The sequence below is a fragment of the Lagenorhynchus albirostris genome, chromosome 21, assembly GCF_949774975.1.
Source record: "Lagenorhynchus albirostris chromosome 21, mLagAlb1.1, whole genome shotgun sequence".
NCBI classification, from domain to species: Eukaryota; Metazoa; Chordata; class Mammalia; order Artiodactyla; family Delphinidae; genus Lagenorhynchus; species Lagenorhynchus albirostris.
The window spans coordinates 11,527,449-11,546,917 of NC_083115.1; the positions used below are offsets into that span (position 1 = coordinate 11,527,449).

General features: G+C 42.7%; 1 protein-coding gene across 3 annotated transcripts in view; it reads left to right on the plus strand.

Annotated features, from left to right (window-relative positions):
• The first annotated feature begins 11,707 nt into the window (after positions 1-11,707).
• The window catches only part of PPP2CB (protein phosphatase 2 catalytic subunit beta), a 30,719-nt gene continuing 22,957 nt past the window's right edge, over positions 11,708-19,469 (plus strand). The window contains exon 1 of one of the 3 annotated variants that reach the window (XM_060136292.1): positions 11,708-11,839. In XM_060136292.1, the coding sequence (XP_059992275.1) occupies positions 11,738-11,839 (102 nt within the window). In that variant the 5' untranslated portion in view covers positions 11,708-11,737. Of the gene's footprint in view, positions 11,840-19,190; positions 19,210-19,469 lie in introns of those variants that run through there. The other 2 variants (XM_060136293.1, XM_060136296.1) reach the window with 2 other exon arrangements.

A 19,469-nucleotide genomic window follows, 5' to 3' on the forward strand; every position in this document is an offset into this window, starting at 1 on the left:
GCGTTGGGTCTTCGTTGCTGCGCACAGGCTTTCTCTAGTTGCAGCCAGTGAGGGCCACTCTTTGTTGCAGCGCGGGCTTCTCATTGCGGTTGCTTCTCTTGTTCCGGAGCACAGGCTGTAGGCTCACAGGCTGAGTAGTTGTGGCTTGCGGGCTTAGTTGCTCCACAGCATGTGAGATCCTCCCGGACCAGGGCTCAAACCCATGTTCCCTGCATTGGCAGGCGGATTCTTAATCACTGCGCCACCAGGGAAGCCCCAAGTAACTGCAAATTCTTAGTTAGCAGTGCTAATGAAGAGAAACTGAGAAGTTAAGTGGTCATTGATTAGTAATGCCATGTGGGAATAAGATTTAAAAGAACTCATTAGAGAGAGATTAAGAGAGGAACGTTTTGTGAGGATATAAATTTTACTCATTTCTTGGGGTGAAAGATCTGCTGTCTGTTTTTACTGTTACCATCTTGTTTCTGAATCTTTTAACCGTTAAAAGAATCCCTCTGGTATTTGTAAGAAGTCTCCTTTGAAATATCCTGTGGAACCCTTAAATCTCAAAATACACTGCATTCTAATTTGTTGTCACAGGAAACTCCATTTATCTTAGGATTTGTAATTCCTTTCATTTTTAAAGTCTATTTTCCTTTGTTAGGTAAGAATAATTTAGAGCTATGACAGATTTTTTTTTTTTTTGGTCACACCATGCAGCTAATGGGATTTTAGTTGCCCGACTAGGGATCAAACCCAGGCCCTTGGCAGTGAGAGCGCAGAGTCCTAACCACTGGACCACCAGGGGATTCCTTCATTTCTTTTTTTTAAATGTGAGAATCTATGTTTTGAGAAATCTGGTCTAGTTAATTGAGCATGGTTAGTTAAAGATTGTATTCGCTCAGCAATTACTGAACATATCATTTGATTTGTGCTAAAGGTATGCTATTCTGCTTGTGTGTGTATCAACCCCATAAAGGAAAATGTTAATTCCTTATTTTATGAATGCATTCATTCAGAAGGCCCTTCAAGATACTTTGCACCTCAAGTCATGAACATCAGTTAATATTTCCAGTATTGTTGGTTTGAAAAGAATATAAGATTTGTCTTAAAATCTCTCCTTTGACATGTTATTTGCTTCTTAAATTCCAGCCATCAACTTGTGAACCTGATACATAATCCCTTCTTTTAAATTTTGAATATAGAATGTGCAAAGAGCAATACAGTAATTTGAGATTTTTCACATTTGGTTAAGAAACAGTTTCTCTATGTGCATACAAATAATTCTAGTCCCTTGGCTAAGATTATTTTAGTTATATTGAGAAGTGAATGTATTTTTTCTATTGGGAGTTACGCTAAATCAAGTAACTAATGACTCCTAATCCACTGATTCTCAACCAGGGTGTTTTACAACTGCATCTGAATATTAATGAAAAGGACAATTTTCTCAAAATTGACTGTGCTCCCACTTTCTTCAAATGCTATCCTGAAGCTTATCCTCCAGTAACCTTTGGTGAAAGGCAGGCTCTCTACCTTCCATTCCTCCTTCCTTATTTTCAAAACTATCTCAAGACCATTAATTTCTGTGACAGTTTCTAGAGATACACCCACCCTCTTAGCCTTTCTTACAGGTCAACCATAAAAAAAATGTTTCAGATATGCCATCTATTGAAAAATGCACGCATAGAACCTGCTGAGTCAGCTAGGTTACTTTTGTGGTCTTCCACCAATTTTTCAGGGTAAAATATTAGGTCAGACTAAAAACTAATTTTCTTACCCTGCTTTCTGGGTTCTTGACCCAGGAACCTGCTATAATGAAAAAATTTTTCCTATAACCGTCTACTGGTATCCATCAAATGAGCAAGTAAAAATAATCTGTTAATGAATGACATTTCATCATGAGTGTTTCTTTTGGATACAAGTCAGAGTCAAAAAAATCCAAAGAAAGATTTGAGGGTGAGAATGACAATAGTTTGTTTACTTTCATAAAGTCAAAAGTGAAAATCCATTCCATTCAGTGTAGATACAGTACCAAGTTACGAACAACCAGTTTTTATGAAGCACATTCTGTTGTTGCTGGGCTTAGCTGTATGATTGGACGTTTGGAACTGAAAAATCAGTGAGACATTTCTCGCTTGGAAGGTCTGTGTAGAGTGAGAGAGGCATGCAAGAAACCAGCCGTGAAAATAAAGTGAGGTGTGATAGATGCTAGTGCTTGGTGTACAGGTCTTAAGAGGATTACCGTATAATTAATCATATAATGAATCTGACTGGATTTAGGAACGCTTTTTATGAGTAAGACAACCCTAAGGTGAGTCTTGAAAATCTGTTTGAGTTATACATGCTGGAAAGGTGAGAATAAGGTCTTTAGATGGAGGAAACACATACGAGAATATAACATAAAGCATTCTACTGATATGGCATTTGTGGGTGTAGGTATCATGGGGAAGTGAGAGGGACATACAGCACACCCCCCTCCCATGGGATGTAGAGACCACATTTTTATTCATTCATTCCTGATGGACATTTGAGTTGCTTCCTCCTTTTGGCTATTGTGAATAATGCTGTTGTGAATATTGGTGCACAAATATCTTTTCAAGACCCTGCTTTGATATATTCCTTGATATGTTTTCAGCCAGTTTAATATTGGAAAAAATATTTATGTCCCCCAAGCTTTTTTTTGTTTTTGTTTTTGTTTTGTTTTTTTGCGGTCCGCGGGCCTCTCACTGCTGTGGCCCCTCCCGTTGCGGAGCACAGGCTCCGGACACGCAGGCTCAGCGGCCATGGCTCACGGGCCCAGCCGCTCTGCGGCACGTGGGATCCTCCCGGACGGGGGCACAAATCCGTGTCCCCTGCATTGGCAGGCGGACTCTCAACCACTGCGCCACCAGGGAAGCCCTATGTCCCCCAAGCTTGATGTAACATTTTAACAACGTGATGTATAGGAAAAGTCTTGGTCGAAATACATAGAATATTACATTAGGATCACAGACTTTTTTTTTTTTTTGGCCACACAGCATGCGGGATCTTAGTTCTCTGACCAGGGATTGAACCTTGCGCCCCCTGCAGTGGAAGTGCAGAGTCTTAACCACTGGAGCGCCAGGGAAATCCTCACATTTTTAAAAGTGCTCCGAGTGTCAAAAACAGGATAGGTGTCTTGATATCACAGTTAATACTCAATGTGAACCTTTCTCAACTACTGTATGGTTGTCCGAAAGGCTTTTTCACCACATTTAAAGTTTCATGTGTAGCCCTTGGTTTGCATGGTGTGTTATGAGTCCCATACCAGATGAGAACACGTTAAAGAAAATTGTGGAGAAAGAAGCAAAGCAAGTAAGACAGTGATTATGATAGACAAGAAGATGCTACTATAATCAAAGCTAATGTTTTTTAAAACCATATTGTTTGGTGAACAGAACGCTATATTTTAAGCATTTTATATTCAAACATGATAGCTTGTTATTTATACAAATACTAAATACAGTAATAATCACCATTTAGTGAAAGAAGTTAGAAACAATGAAATGTACAGAACTATAAGAATATATATGAATATTAAGTACATAATACTATGTATTTTACATGGATAATTTAAGTATATATACCAAAAACATTAGAGGATACGTTTCAAGGAAGAGAAATGAAACTGTGTATCAGGGATGAGAGGGGAAAACGAGTTTTTGCACAGACATGTTCACAATGTGCCATAAAATGAAAGGATTAATTATACTCGTGCATCTGAGGCTCAAAAGAAAGTGGAGAGTTAATTTCCATAGCAAACTATGAAAGAATATAAATTATATCCATGCATTTAAAAAATTGTCATGTAACTATGGCAACTTAAAATTTATCTTTTAAAGTGTTAAGATGACAATAAGTTAAATATAGTTGTAACCAAGACTGTAAATGTCATAAGTTCAGCTGTCAAAAGATGTGTTAAAAACTGTTTAATAGTTTTTTAAATTACAAAAGACATTTTAAAACTTAGTGTGTTGCACTATTCTACACTGAGTGCTTGTAATTCAGTTAAATTCTGACACTACATGGAGTTAGCACAGAGCCCACAAGAGAAGTGCAAAGGCCTACACAAGACTGTCCCCACTTGAGGCTCCAGCCACAAGCCTCAGGTGTACCCTAACTAGGCTATAAATTTGGGGGTTCCCACAACGCTTGCAGGTTCAGTAATTTGCTTGAACAACTCACAGGATTCACTGAGACATTATACTTAGAATTACAGTTTTACTATAAAAGATACAGGTCAGGAGCAACCAAACTGAGAAATATTCTTTAGGAGTGGAGGAATATGCAGAGGTTCTACGCCCTCTCCTGTGGGATCCAGGCATTTCACCCCACCACCACGTCAATGTGTTCACCAACTTGGAAGCTCCACAGAGCTGGGGTGACCAGAGTTTTTACTGGAGTTTCGTTAGAAGCATGTGTAATTAAATCCTTGATGACATGGATGAGTTCCATCTCCAGCCCTATCCCCTCCCCTGACGTCAGGCTGGCCCAAAGTTGGCTGACCAGTCACAGGGTTGGTCTTTCTGGTGACCAGCCCCGATCCCGAGTCACCTACCTCATCAGTGTAACAAAGATACTCCTCTCACTCTGAAATTCCAAGGGTTTTGGAAGCTCTGTGCCAGAAACCAGGGTCAAAGACCAGATATATTCTTTATTATTACCACTGTTGCTTATAAAAGATATAAGTGGAATTTAAATCTTATACTCTAACATTGGACAAAGATTTACCAATTGCCCTGTAGAAAAGAAGACTGGTGACAATACCGATAAGCAGGGACTTCCCTGGTGGCACGGTGGTTAAGAATCCGCCTGCCAGTGCAGGGGACACAGGTTCATTCCCTGGTCCGGGAAGATCCCACATGCCGCGAAGCAACTAAGCCCGTGTGCCACAGCTACTGCGCCTGCGCTCTAGAGCCCGCGAGCCACAGCTACTGCGCCTGCGCTCTAGAGCCCGCGAGCCACAGCTACTGCGCCTGCGCTCTAGAGCCCGCGAGCCACAACTACTAAAATGGCAATTATTGTTTAAATGGCTACCAAGTTGCTGTTTGGGATGATGAAGAAGTCCTGGAAATAGTAGGGGTGAGGGTTGCTCAACATTGTGAATGTTCCTAATGCTGTTGAATCATATGCTTAAAAATGGTTAAAATGTAAATATTTTACCACAACATAAAAGTTGCCCAAATAAATTGTATTGCAAGGGAATTTTAATATAAAATGTACAGTAAATTCTATATGTCATTTATGTATGTCTATAAAATACATAATAAGATATCCATGTAATCTTGGGGCAGAGGAGACTTTTTAAACAGCCTTAAGCAAAGTTATTGACAGGATGGGTGGCAGAGTATTACAGAACTTGGAGACCATCGGCTCTGACTACCTGGCTTCATTTCCCAGCTCCAAATGAATGAACTTGGGCGAGTCACTTATTTTCTCTACCTCAGTATCCTCAGTTAATTAATTGAAACTATAATAATAGCACCTACTTCATAGGGTTGTAGTGAAGCGAATAATCGAGGCAATAATCTAAGTACTTAGAATACTGCCTGACAATAAATACTCTTGTTAGGAAAAAAAAAATTTTTAACTTCTGTATGGAAAGACTCTTACAGACAAATATAAAATCTATGTAACACACTGTAAAATATTTGGAACATATCAAGCAGCCTGTAAATAATAAGGGTGTGAAAAAGCTAGTAAAATGGTGAACACAATTCACATACACAGTATAAACGTCAAAAAAAATTGAAAAAATTCTCAATCTGACTAATTGTTAAAAAAAAATCATATGAGGGACTTCCCTGGTGGTCCAGTGGTAAAGAATCCGCCTTCCAATGCAGGGGATGCAGGTTTGCTCCCTTGTCAGGGAACTAAGATCCCACATGCTGAGGAGCAACTAAGCCCATGCGCCACAACTGCTGAGCCTGCGCTCTAGAGCCCACGAGCCACAACTACTGAGCCTGTACACCTAGAGCCCGCAAGCCACAACTACTGAGCCCGTGAGCCTAGAGCCTGTGCTCCACAACAGGAGAAGCCACCACAATGAGAAGCCCGTGCACAGCAACAAAGAGTAGCCCCTGCTCGCCACAACTAGAGAAACCCCGCATGCAGCAACGAAGACCCAATGCAGCCAAAAATAAACAAACAAAGACAGTTCTTTCAGGGCTTCGCTGGTGGTGCAGTCCCTGGTGGTGCAGGACGTGGGTTCGAGCCCTGTTCCAGGAAGATCCCACATGCTGTGGAGCAACTAAGCCTGCACCACAACTACTGAAGCCTGCGTGCCCTAGGTAGGGCCCACGTGCTGCAACTACTGAGCCCGTGTGCTGCAACTACTGAAGCCTGCTCACCTAGAGCTTCTGCTCCAAAACAAGAGAAGCCACCACAGTGAGAAGCCCATGCACCACAATGAAGAGTAGCCCCCGCTCACTGCAACTAGAGAAAGCCCACGCGCAGCAATGAAGACCCAACGCAGCCAAAAATTAATTAATTAAAAAAAAAACAGGTCTTTCAGTTCCAGTTTTATAAATGTCTAAGGGAACTTCTGCTCCAAAAGAACCAGACCCAGGACAGGACACATTTTTCTGAGGCTTCAATGGTCTTGGCAAAAGTAGGATAGGTCTCCATAGATTTCCAAAAAAATAAACTAGTGTGAATTTAGTCCAGAATGAGAAAACCTGGGGCTAGAGTGGAAAGAATCTGGTGAAGATTTGAGAAGAACTGGGTGCTAAGGACAAAACAGCTGGAAACTGAGGCCACGAGGCCAAGAGCCAAGGCCTGAGGTGAACCAGCAGGGAACCTGACTGAACAGGATGGCAGGCAGATGAGTGAGCTGACTGAGGCTGGATTCATATAGACATGCTGCTGTAGGGACTCTGCACCTTGAAACAGCAGTGAGGTGCGGGAACTGACACTCTCATTCTGAGCCACAGCTCTTGCTGGAGTGGCACTGGGTTAAGGCTACCAGAGATATAGAAGCAAGCTTTCTAGAGGAAAGCCTCCCAAGGAAGGCAAATGGTACTTCCACCAGATCTGTTCAAGCCACTATGAGTAAGGTCAGCAGAAGCAAGAGAAACATCTTTAGTCACTTAAGAACTGGCAGTGTTGGCATTGTCAGACACACAATATAGAATAGCTAGGTATTGGGTGAACAAAAGGGGGGAAGTGGGTCAAAAGGTACAAACTTCCAGTTATAGAATAATTAAATCCTGGAGATATAATATATAGCATAGTGACTATAGTTACTTACACTATACTGCATATTTGAAAGTTGCTAAGAGTAGTTCTTAAAAGTTCTCGTTACAAGAAAAAAATTTTGTAGATTCATGTGGTGATAGATGTTAACTAGACTTGTAATCAAGCAGGACCCTATGGGGCCTTCCTGGGACAGAGCCCTCCCCCTTGTCCTCTGCTTTACCTCCTCTCTGAAGTACCTAGATAGCAGTATCTGATGCACATTTCCCAAGTTGTTTTACAGGTGCTAAAACCCACCACATGGAAGAAGTTAACTACCTGATGACCATGAGAACATAGCCCCAAACCTACTGGAGTCTGATTATTGATTGATAATGTTAACCCTTGTGACACCACCCTGTTACCTCACCATCAACCAATCAGAGTACTGTGCACGAGCTGATCACATACCCTGCAACTCCCCTCCCTCACCTGACCTTTAAAAAATGCCTCCCTGGCGAATTCCCTGGTGGTCCAGTGGTTAGGACTCTGTGCTTCCACTGCAAGGGGCATGGGTTCGATCCCTGGTCAGGAACTAAGATCCCGTATGGCAAAAAAAAAAAAAAAAACCTCCCTGAAACCGATCAGAGAGTTTACGTGTGCTGAGCACTAGCTGCCTGGACTCCTTGCTTGGCCCTGCAGTAAACACTGCACACACCTTCCTTCACCACAACCTGGTGTCGGTAGGTTGGCTTTATAGCGTGTGGGTGAGAGGACCCAAATTTGGTTGGGTAACAGACTTGTAGTGATCATTCCACAATATATACGAGTATCAAATCATGTTGTACACCTGAAACAATATAATGTTCTATGCTAATTATACCTTAATTAAAAAAAATAGCCAGGTATAAAATGTGTAAAGATAAAGAACTCCACTGTGCTAGGGAATTTGAACCAAGCCTCCTGAGGGCAACCACAAAAAAGGACAAAATATTGAACATCACATCTGCACTGATTCCTTTATCTTCAGATAATTCCATCTCGTAATTCCCTGGTGGTCCAGTGGTTAGGACTCCTTGCTCTCACTGCCGGGGCCCGGGTTCAATCTCTGGTCCGGAACTAAAATCCCACAAGCTGCTCAGTGCAGCCAAAAGAAAAAAAAAAAATATTTTTTGATACTTTTGAAAAGGTTTTTTTAGAACCATGTTTCTTGAGCAGTAGGGTGAGAACACCTACTATGATCTTTTTATTAACAGTGAGTTGTAGTTTTTAAATTCAAAGAAAGCATTTCCAAATGGACCCTGTCTTTTTAAATCTCATCATTATTGATTGAGTTTCTGATGCAGAGTTCCATATATCAATTTCTTTTTTTTAGATAAATAGGCTTTTTTTAAAAAAAATAAATTTATTTATTTATTTATGGCTGCGTTGGGTTTTCGTTGCTGTGCGCGGGCTTTCTCTAGTTGTGGCGAGCAGGGGCTACTCTTTGTTGTGGTGCATGGGCTTCTCATTGCGGTGGCTTCCCTTGTTGGGGAGCAAGGGCTCTAGGCGCGTGGGCTTCAGTAGTTGTGGCACGTGGGCTCAGTAGTTGTGGCTCGAGGGCTCTAGAGCTCAGGCTCAGTAGTTGTGGCGTAAGGGCTTAGTTGCTCTGCGACATGTGAGAACTTCCCGGACCAGGGCTTGAACCCGTGTCCCCTGCATTGGCAGGCGGATTCTTAACCACTGCGCCACCAGGGAAGTCCCTCAATGTTTACATATTTTAAAATAACCCAGACAATTGTGTAGGAACAAAATCTAAAATGTAATTTTAAGGCAAAGGGTTGTTTGCTGGAATTAATGATTTAAGAATTCTGTGACCAGAAGGGAAGAGGTAAACAAAACAAAAATACAAACACTTCTGGTTGTCTCTTTGAAAACAAAGAAATTTAGATCTGGTCTGCAAACCTAAGATTAAATGCAGCGTTGCATGACAAACGATTAGCAAGGATTGGAGAATAATGGTTATGTTCCACAGCAGAAAACACACCACATATACATATACAACAGAAGCAAAGAGTGAAGAAAGAAAGATTTTAAGAATTATAGTTTTTATCTTTAATTAAGATGGCTTCATAACCAAAATACTGAAAACTGATATTATAATCACCAAGAAACCTCCAGCTTTCCGTACTCCCGTCCAGACTGCAGAGGTCACGTAACACAAATGACAAGAGTGGAAGTCAGACAGACTTGGGCATTAATCCTTAGTCCACCAGTTACTATCTGTGTGACGCGAACGCATTTTTAAACCTCTATGTTTCTGTTTCCTCATCTGTAAAATGGAGGGTAACAACAGCCCCTGGGTCATAGGATTATTGAAGTACTAAATACATTCGAAACACTTAGCAGATAAGAAGCACTCAAAAGCATTCTTACTTGCTCTACAGCATAACCTGACTAAACATTTCAGAAGCCCTGTTCTCACAAACTCACCTGTCTACTCCCAGCTCTAAGAGCGTTCTTGCACATTAATCCCAAACACATTTGCTTCTATGTCAAGGACCTCCCTCCCTAAACACTATTCGTAGTTCCCATTTCTTCTCAAGGTATACTTTCTGTTCTCAGTCCATCCTCTGTAGGAACTCCAGAAATACCATTCTTCCTCTCATTCTCATTCTGAGCTTTCCAGATTTACCTGAGATGCAGCCTCCTTTCAACATTTACAGACTAACCGCCTCAGAGACTGCAAATCTGTTGCAATCATGCAGGTTCCCCTTCTGTTCAGTACTGTTTCACCATCTTTTCATGTCCTGTCCTTCACTTGGTTTGCTGCTATGTACAAGTCACTTGAGAACAGGAGCTCTTTCAACCTTATTTCCCACCATATGACTTACTTCTGTTGCTAGGAGTATTTATAGCTTTCCAAACTGACCATGGTCTTTCACACATTTGTCCTCTGCCACTCTCCAAAAAAAAGTTTCTTTCCTCTTCTCCAGGCAACTTCAAGGTTTTGCCTGGGGAGAAGGTTCAAAATTCAGTTCGAGGGCTTCCCTGGTGGCGCAGTGGTTGAGAGTCCGCCTGCCGATGCAGGGGACACGGGTTCGTGCCCCGGTCCGGGAAGATCCCACATGCCGCGGAGCGGCTAGGCCTGTGAGCCATGGCCGCTGAGCTTGCGCGTCCGGAGCCTGTGCTCCGCAACGGGAAAGGCCACAACAGTGAGAGGCCCGCGTACCCCCAAAAAAAAAAAAAAATTCAGTTCGAATGCCACCTTTCTAAAGCTTTCGGTAGCTGTTGCCTAGGAAGGATTAGGCAACGAACACGGCTCCCATACTGTACTATTGGATAAGCACTTGTAGAATTTAATCATCACAACTTAAAAGATGGGCCTCGCCGCGCCCTTTTAACAAATGAGGAATCTGAGGCTGGGGGCGATCCGGTGATTGTCCAAGGACATGGCTAGGAGGCTGGGAATGCCAAGAGGGAGTCCTTGCCTTCTGATACAGGACGTTGCCTGCCACTTGGGTTCAGGCAACATCCTGATAGAGGAAGTATGCTTGGTTAGCACCTGCGCTCCAAGGGACCTGGCAGTTAGCAGTTGCTCGTTAAATGTTCGTTGAATGAACAAATCATCAGAATTCAGTAAACACTGCATAAACGCGGTGAAGAATGCTGGAGTTGGAAGGGACACATTGATGCCACAGAGCAATCGGCTCGTCTTTCTGATGCTGAAAGGGAGGATTCGAGATGTCAGTGCTGCACAGCTAGCTAATGACAGAGCTAAGACCGGAAAGAATTTATTTATTTATTTATTTATTTAATAGATACGGAATGCCTGCTATAGGAGAGTGCTAGACTCTCGGGTCTATGTGGTCGAGGAGAGACACAAGCTTACCAATTCCCTCCTCAGAGCGCTAAAAAAAAAAAAAAATGAGAGAGAAAAGAGAAAGCACTGCAAGAGAGTAAGGTGGGGACAGAATTCCCAGAGAAAAGGATGTGAAAGAAGAACCTGGAGCGCTTGGTCCGGACCCGAAGTGAAAAAGGATGATACAAAGTGGAAGAGCGAGAAAGCGGCGCGACCCTCGGCCCCTCGGCCCGTTTCTCCGCCGAGCCACACGGAGGCGCTGCATCCCTCCCCGCGTCCCGGGCCCCGGCGGCGCCGCCTGCTCGCCTTTTCCCGGCGGAAATGCCCGGGCGATGACGGACACCCGGAGGGAGGGGAGAGAAAGAGCGACAGACAAGGGGCAAGGGAACCGGGAGCGGCCGGCGGGCGGGAGGCGGCGGCGGCAGGTGCCCATCGTCCGGCGGGAGCTGCGCGGAAGCCCCGCACCTCCCCGCGCCCTTCACCGACTCCTGGGGCGCGCGGCCCAACGGGCCAGGTCGGGCAGGGGTCTCCCGGAGGCCGTGCGCCCGGAGCCGCCCGCGGGGCTTGGGCGGGGCGCGGGGTCGCGCTCCCCGGCTCCTTCCTCTCCCGCTGGGAGCTGGCGGCGGCGGCGGCGGCGGCGCCGGGCGAGGGGAGCGGCGCCCGGGGCTGGGGCGCGCGGGGGCGGGGAGGGGGGCGGGAGGCAGCGGGGGAGGGGCTCGGGCCACCATGGACGACAAGGCGTTCACCAAGGAGCTGGACCAGTGGGTCGAGCAGCTGAACGAGTGTAAACAACTGAACGAGAACCAGGTGCGGACGCTGTGCGAAAAGGTAAGAGAGAAAAGGGGCGAGATGCGGGCAGGGACCCCGTTCCTCCTCCTCCGCCCCCTCCTCTTTCTGCCCTCCCCCCACCCCCTCCCGGAATGCCTGCCCTGTGTCCGGCGCGCCGGTCCGGGGACCCGCAGGGCTGCGTCTCCGGTTTGGGCATCCTTCCCCGGGTGGGGTCGGGCCCTTCCAGGACCCCCGGGAACCCAGCCCACGATCCGGACCGGACGCTCCCGGTCCTGGCCTGTGGGGTCCGGGGTAGGTGGGCGGGGGCATTGTGGCACCCGGAATCCACGCCCTGAGTGTGATTGGGGTCGCCAACGCTATTGTGGGGGGATTGCTGACACCCCAGCATTTCCCGTGCGGACTAGCCATCCCGGCGCTTTAGCTGGCCGGCAGATGAATCTCGTGCGGTCTCGAAATTGAAAATGCACCGAAAACGAACCTGGGTGTTGTGACTATCAACGCGCTCTGTAATACACCCAGGCTTTTTCTCAGGTGACTCGGGCCCATCAAAAATCAGTAAATTGGTATGCGTGAAGCATTTGTTTGTAGAGAGGTGGGTGTGATGACAGACTGTGATTTTTAAAATAGAACTTGACTTTAGTTGAGACAGATGGTGACTGGTCTTCACGTTGAGAGGCTCTTTGGAAGCAAAAAATTGTTGATTTTCAGAAACAAGACGGCAAGTCTTAAGTTTGGCAACAGTGCTTGCCTGAAATGTTTAATGGGGTATGTGTTTTTCGTGCAGGTTAGCACTTTTCAGAAAGTTATTACTATTATATGTAAGTTTTTTTTCATTTCCAGAAAGTAATAAAATATGCAGGTGGTTTACTGTTTACAGTTGCTGTTGATAGTGTGATCTGAGACAACTTTCTGAATTCTGTGTGCATTGTTTTCTTAACCACTGTAATTATTTCGGACTTTCCATCTTTTCTCATTCATCTTTTATGTAGTTTGGACTAAATAATTTTTATGTAAGAAGGTTCCATGTGAAGGAGTAACGAAGTTATTTATTTTTTAATGTTTTTGGATTTTGGGGGAGGGGGTTTAAGCCAAAATCCGTAAGACTTTCTTCATAATTGTGTTTGGAAGTCAGGATGCCTCAGAAAAGCACTAAAGAAAGAAAGATTTTGTCATTATTATTTATAGGGTACCCTTAAAATTAAGCATCTTAGGAATGGAGGAGTAATAGCTAATATTAAGTAGTTAGAATAGTGTTTTTTAACTACGTGTAATGTTGCTTAGCGTCTTTATGTATTAAATAACTTTTTTTGAAGTATAATTTACAATGTGTTTCAAGTATACAACAAAGTGATTCAGTTTTTTTTTGAATTTTATTTTATTTATTTTTTTATACAGCAGGTTCTTATTAGTCATCCATTTTATACATATTACTGTATACATATTAATCCCAATTGCCCAATTCCTCACACCACCACACTCCCCACCCCCCACCCCTACCGCTTTGCGCCCGTGGTGTCCATACGTTTGTTCTCTACATCTGTGTCTCAATTTCTGCCCTGCAAACTGGTTCATCTGTACCATTTCTCTAGGTTCCACATATATGCGTTAATATGCAATATTTGTTTTTCTGACGTACTTCACTTTGTATGACAGTCTCTAGATGCATCCACGTCTCTACAAATGACCCATTTTCGTTCCTTTTTATGGCTGAGTAATATTCCATTGTATATATGTACCACATCTTTATCCATTCGTCTGTCGATGGGCATTTAGGTTGCTTCCATGACCTGGCTATTGTAAATAGTGCTACAATGAACGTGGGGGTGCATGTGTCTTTTTGAATTATGGCTTTCTCTGGGTATATGCCCAGTAGTGGGATTGCTGGGTCATATGGTAGCTCTATTTTTAGTTTTTTAAGGAACCTCCATACTGTTCTCCATAGTAGCTATCAATTTACATCGCCACCAACAGTGCAAGAGGGTTCCCTTTTCTCCACACCCTCTCCAGCATTTGCTGTTTGTAGATTTTCTGATGATGCCCATTCTTACTGGTGTGAGGTGATACCTCATTGTAGTGTTGATTTGCATTTCTCTAATGATTAGTGATGTTGAGCAGCTTTTCATGTGCTTCTTGGCCATCTGTATGTCTTCTTTGGAGAAATGTCTATTCAGGTCTTCTGCCCATTTTTGGATTGGGTTGTTTTTTTAATATTGAGCTGCATGAGCTGTTTATATTTTGGAGATTAATCCTTTGTCCATTGATTCGTTTGCAAATATTTTCTCCCATTCTGAGGGTTGTCTTTTCGTCTTGTTTATGGTTTCCTTTGCTGTGCAAAAGCTCTTAAGTTTGATTAGGTCCCATTTGTTTATTTTTATTTCCCTTTATGAGGTGGATCAAAAAAGATCTTGCTGTGATTTATGTCAAAGAGTGTTCTTCCTATGTTTTCCTCTAAGAGTTTCATAGTGTCCGGTCTTACATTTAGGTCTCTAATCCATTTTGAGTTTATTTTTGTGTATGGTGTTAGGGAATGTTCTAACTTCATTCTTTTACATGTAGCTGCCCAGTTTTCCCAGCACCACTTATTGAAGAGACTGTCTTTTCTCCACTGTATATTCTTGCCTCCTTTGTCATAGATTAGTTGACCATAGGTGCGTGGGTTTATCTCTGGACTTTCTATCCTGTTCCATTGATCTATGTTTCTGTTTTTGTGCCAGTACCATACTGTCTTGATTACTGTAGCTTTGTAGTACAGTCTGAAGTCAGGGAGTCTGATTCCTCCAGCTCCACTTTTTTCCCTCACGACTGCTTTGACTATTTGGGGTCTTTTGTGTCTCCATACAAATTTTAAGATTTTTTGGTTCTAGTTCTGTAAAAAATGCGATTGGTAATTTGATAGGGATTGCATTGAATCTGTAGATTGCTTTGGGACAAATATCAACAATATTGATTCTTCCAATCCAAGAACATGGTATATCTCTCCATCTGTTGGTATCATCTTTAATTTCTTTCATCAGTGTCTTATAGTTTTCTGTATACAGGTGTTTTGTCTCCCTAGGTAGGTTTATTCCTAGGTATTTTATTCTTTTTGTTGCAGTGGTAAATGGGAGTGTTTCCTTAATTTCTCTTTCAGAGTTTTCAGCATTAGTGTATAGGGATGCAAGAGATTTCTGTGCATTAATTTTGTATCCTGCAACTTTACCAAATTCATTGATTAGCTGTAGTAGTTTTCTGGTGGCATCTTTAGGATTCTCTATGTATAGTATCATGTCATCTGCAAACAGTGACAGTTTTACTTCTTCTTTTCCAATTTGTATTCCTTTTCTTTCTTTTTCTCCTCTGATTGCTGTGGCTAGGACTTCCAAAACTATGTTGAATAATAGTGATGAGAGTGGACATCCTTGTCTTTTTCCTGATCTTAGAGAAAGTGCTTTCAGTTTTTCACCATTGAGAATGATGTTTGCTGTGGGTTTGTCGTATCTGGCCTTTACTATGTTGAGGTAGGTTCCCTCTGTGCCCACTTTCTGGAGAGTTTTTATCATAAATGGGTGTTGAATTTTGTCAAAAGCTTTTACTGCATCTATTGAGATCATATGGTTTTTATTCTTCAGTTTGTTAATATAGTGTATCACATTGATTGATTTGTGTATATTGAAGAACTCTTGCATCCCTGGGATAAATCCCACTTGATCATGGTGTATGATCCTTTTAATCTGTTGTTGGATTCTGTTTGCTAGTATTTTGTTGAGGATTTTTGCATCTATATTCATGAGTGATATTGGTCTGTAATTTTCTTTTTTCGTAGTATCTTTGTCTGGTTCTGGTATCAGGGTGAGGGTGGCCTCATAGAATGAGTTTGGGAGTGTTCCTATGCAAATTTTTGGAAGAGTTTAAGAAGGATGGGTATTAGCTCTTCTCTAAATGATTGATAGAATTCACCTGTGAAGCCATCTGATCCTGGACTTGTTTGTTGGAAGATTTTTAATCACAGTGTCAATTTCATTACTTGTGATTGGTCTGTTGATATTTTGTTTCTTCCTGGTTCAGTCTTGGAAGGTTATACCTTTCTAAGAATTTGTCCATTTCTTCCAGGTTGTCCATTTTATTGGCATAGAATTGCTTGTAGTAGTCTCTTAGGATGCTTTGTATTTCTGTATGTCTGTTGTAACTTCTCCTTTTTCATTTCTAATTCTATTGAGTCCTCTCCCTCTTTTTCTTGATGAGTCTGGCTAATGGTTTATCAATTTTGTTTATCTTCTCAAAGAACCAGCTTTTAGTTTTATTGATCTTTGCTATTGTTTTCTTTGTTTCTATTACATTTATTTCTACTCTGATCTTGATGATTTCTTTCCTTCTGCTGACTTTGGGTTTTGTTTGTTCTTCTTTCTCTAGTTTCTTTAGGTGTAAGGTTAGATTGCTTATTTGAGATTTTTTTTTGTTTCTTGAGGTAGGCTTGTACTGCTATAAACTTCCCTCTTAGAACTGCTTTTGCTGCATCCGATCAGTTTTGGATCGTCGTGTTTTCATTGTCATTTGTCTCTAGGTATTTTTAAATTTCCTCTTTGATTTCTTCAGTGATCTCTTAGTTATTTAGTAACATTGTTTAGTCTCCATGTGTTTGTGTTTTTTACGTTTTTTTCCCTGTAATTCATTTCTAATCTCATAGCGTTGTGGTCAGAAAAGATGCTTGATATGACTACAATTTTCTTAAATTGACTGAGGCTTGATTTGTGACCCAAGATGTGATCTATCCTGGAGAATGTCCCGTGTGCACTTGAGAAGAAAGTGTGATCTGCTGTTTTTGGATGGAATGTCCTATAAATATCAATTAAATTTATCTGGTCTGTTGTGTCATTTAAAGCTTCTGTTTTGTTATTTTCATTTTGGATGATCTGTCCATTGGTGTAAGTGAGGTGTTAAAGTCCCCCACTATTACTGTGTTACTGTTGATTTCCTCTTTTTTTTTTTTCGGTACGCGGGCCTGTCACTGTTGGTGGCCTCTCCTGCTGCGGAGCACAGGCTCCAGCGGCCATGGCTTACGGGCCCAGCCGCTCCGCAGCATGTGGGATCTTCCCAGACCGGGGCATGAACCTGTGTCCCCTGCATCGGCAGGTGGACTGTCAACCACTGCGCCACCAGGGAAGCCCTGATTTCCTCTTTTATGGCTATTAGCATTTGCCTTATGTACTGAGATGCTTTCTGTGTTGGATGCATATATATTTATAATAGTTATATCTTCTTCTTGCATTGATCCTTTGATCTTTTTGTGGTGTCCTTCCTTGTCTCTTGTAACATTCTTTATTTTAAAGTCTATTTTATCTGATATGAGTATTGCTATTCCAGCTTTCCTTTGATTTCCATTTGCATGGAATATCTTTTTCCATCCCCTCACTTTCAGTCTGTATGTGTCCCTAGGTCTGAAGTGGGTCTCTTGTAGACAGCATATATAAGGGTCTTGTTTTTGTATCCATTCAGCAAGCCTGTGTCTTTTGGTTGGAGCATTTAATCCATTCACGTTTAAGGTATTTATCAATATGCATGTTCCTATGACCATTTTCTTAATTGTTTTGGGTTTGTTTTTGTAGGTCCTTTTCTTCTCTTGTGTTTCCCACTTAGCGAAGTTCCTTTAGCATTTGCTGTAGAGCTGGTTTGGTGGTGCTGAATTCTCTTAGCTTTTGCCTATCTGTAAAGCTTTTCATTTCTCCATCAAATCTGAATGAGATCCTTGCCAGGTAGAGTAATCTTGGTTGTAGGTTCTTCCCTTTCATCACTTTAAGTATATCATGCCACTCCCTTCTGGCTTGTAGAGTTTCTGCTGAGAAATCAGCTGTTAACCTTATAGGAGTTCCCTTCTATGTTACTTGTCATTTTTCTCTTGCTGCTTTCAGTAATTTTTCTTTGTCTTTAATTTTTGTCAATTTGATTACTATGTGTCTTGGCGTGTTTCTCCTTGGGTTTATCCTGTATGGGACTCGCTGCGCTTCCTGGACTTGGGTGGCTATTTCCTTTCCCATGTTGGGGAAGTTTTCGACTGTAATCTCTTCAAATATTTTCTCGGGTCCTTTCTCTCTCTCTTCTTCTGGGAGCGCTATAATGCGAATGTTGTTGCGTTTAATGTTGTCCCAGTGGTCTCTTAGGCTGTCTTCATTTCTTTTCATTCTTTTTTTTTATTCTGTTCTGCAGCAGTGAATTCCACCATTCTGTCTTCCAGGTCACTTATTCGTTCTTCTACCTCAGTTATTCTGCTATTGATTCCTTCTAGTGTAGTTTTCATTTCAGTTATTGTATTGTTCATCTCTGTTTGTTTTTTAATTCTTCTAGGTCTTTGTTAAACATTTCTTGCATCTTCTCGATCTTTGCCTCCATTCTTTTTCAGAGGTCCTGGATCATCTTCACTATCATTATTCTGAATTCTTTTTCTGGAAGGTTGCCTATCTCCAACTTCATTTAGTTGTTTTTCTGGGGTTTTATCTTGTTCCTTCATCTGGTACATAGCCCTCTGTCTTTTCATCTTGTCTTTCTGTGAGTGTGGTTTTTGTTCCACAGGCTGCAGGATGGTAGTTCTTCTTGCTTCTGCTGTCTTCCCTCTGGTGGATGAGGCTATCTAAGAGGCTTGTGCAAGTTTCCTGATGGGAGGGACTGGTGGTGGGTAGAGCTGGGTGTTGCTCTGGTGGGCAGAGCTCAGTAAAACTTTAATCTGCTTGTCTGCTGTTGGGTGGGGCTGGGTTCCCTCCTTGTTGGTTGTTTGGCCTGAGGCAACCCAACACTGGAGCCTACCTGGGCTCTTTGGTGGGGCTAATGGTGGACTCTGGGAGGGCTCACACCAAGGAGCACTTCCCAGAAACTCTGCTGCCAGTTTCCTTGTCCTCACAGCCACAGCCACCCCCCACCTCTGCAGGAGACCCTCCAACACTAGCAGGGAGGTCTGGTTCAGTCTCCCCTGGGGTCACTGCTCCTTCCCCTGGGTCCCGATGCACACACTACTTTGTGTGTGCCCTCCAAGAGTGGAGTCTCTGTTTCCCCCAGTCCTGTTGAAATCCTGCAATCAAATCCCATTAGCCTTCAAAGTCTGATTCCCTAGGAATTCCTCCTCCCGTTGCCGGACCCCCAGCTTTGGAAGCCTGACGTGGGGCTCAGAACCTTCACTCCAGTGGGTGGACCTCTGTGGTATAAATGTTCTCCAGTCTGTGAGTCACCCACTCAGCAGTTATAGGATTTGATTCTGCTGTGATTACACCCCTCCTACCATCTCATTGTGGCTTCTCCTTTGTCTTTGGATGTGAGGTATCTTTTTTGGTGAGTTCCAGTGTCTTCCTGTCAGTGATTGTTCCGCAGCTAGGTGTGATTCTGGTGTTCTCGCAAGAGGGAGTGAGAGCTCGTCCTTCTACTCCACCATCTTGGTTCAGGACCAGGTGATTCAGTTTTACATATATATATATATATTCTTTTTCAGATTCTCTCTTGTATTAAAGGTTATTACAAGATATTGAGTATAGTTCCCTGTGCTGTACAGTAGGCCCTTGTTGTTCATCTATTTTATATATAGTAGTGTGTATATGTTAATCCCAAACTCCTAATTTATCCCCCCCATCCACTTTGGTAACCATAACTTTGTTTTCTGTGTCTGTGAGTCTATTAAATAACTATATGTTGACTCAAGAGGATTTAGTTC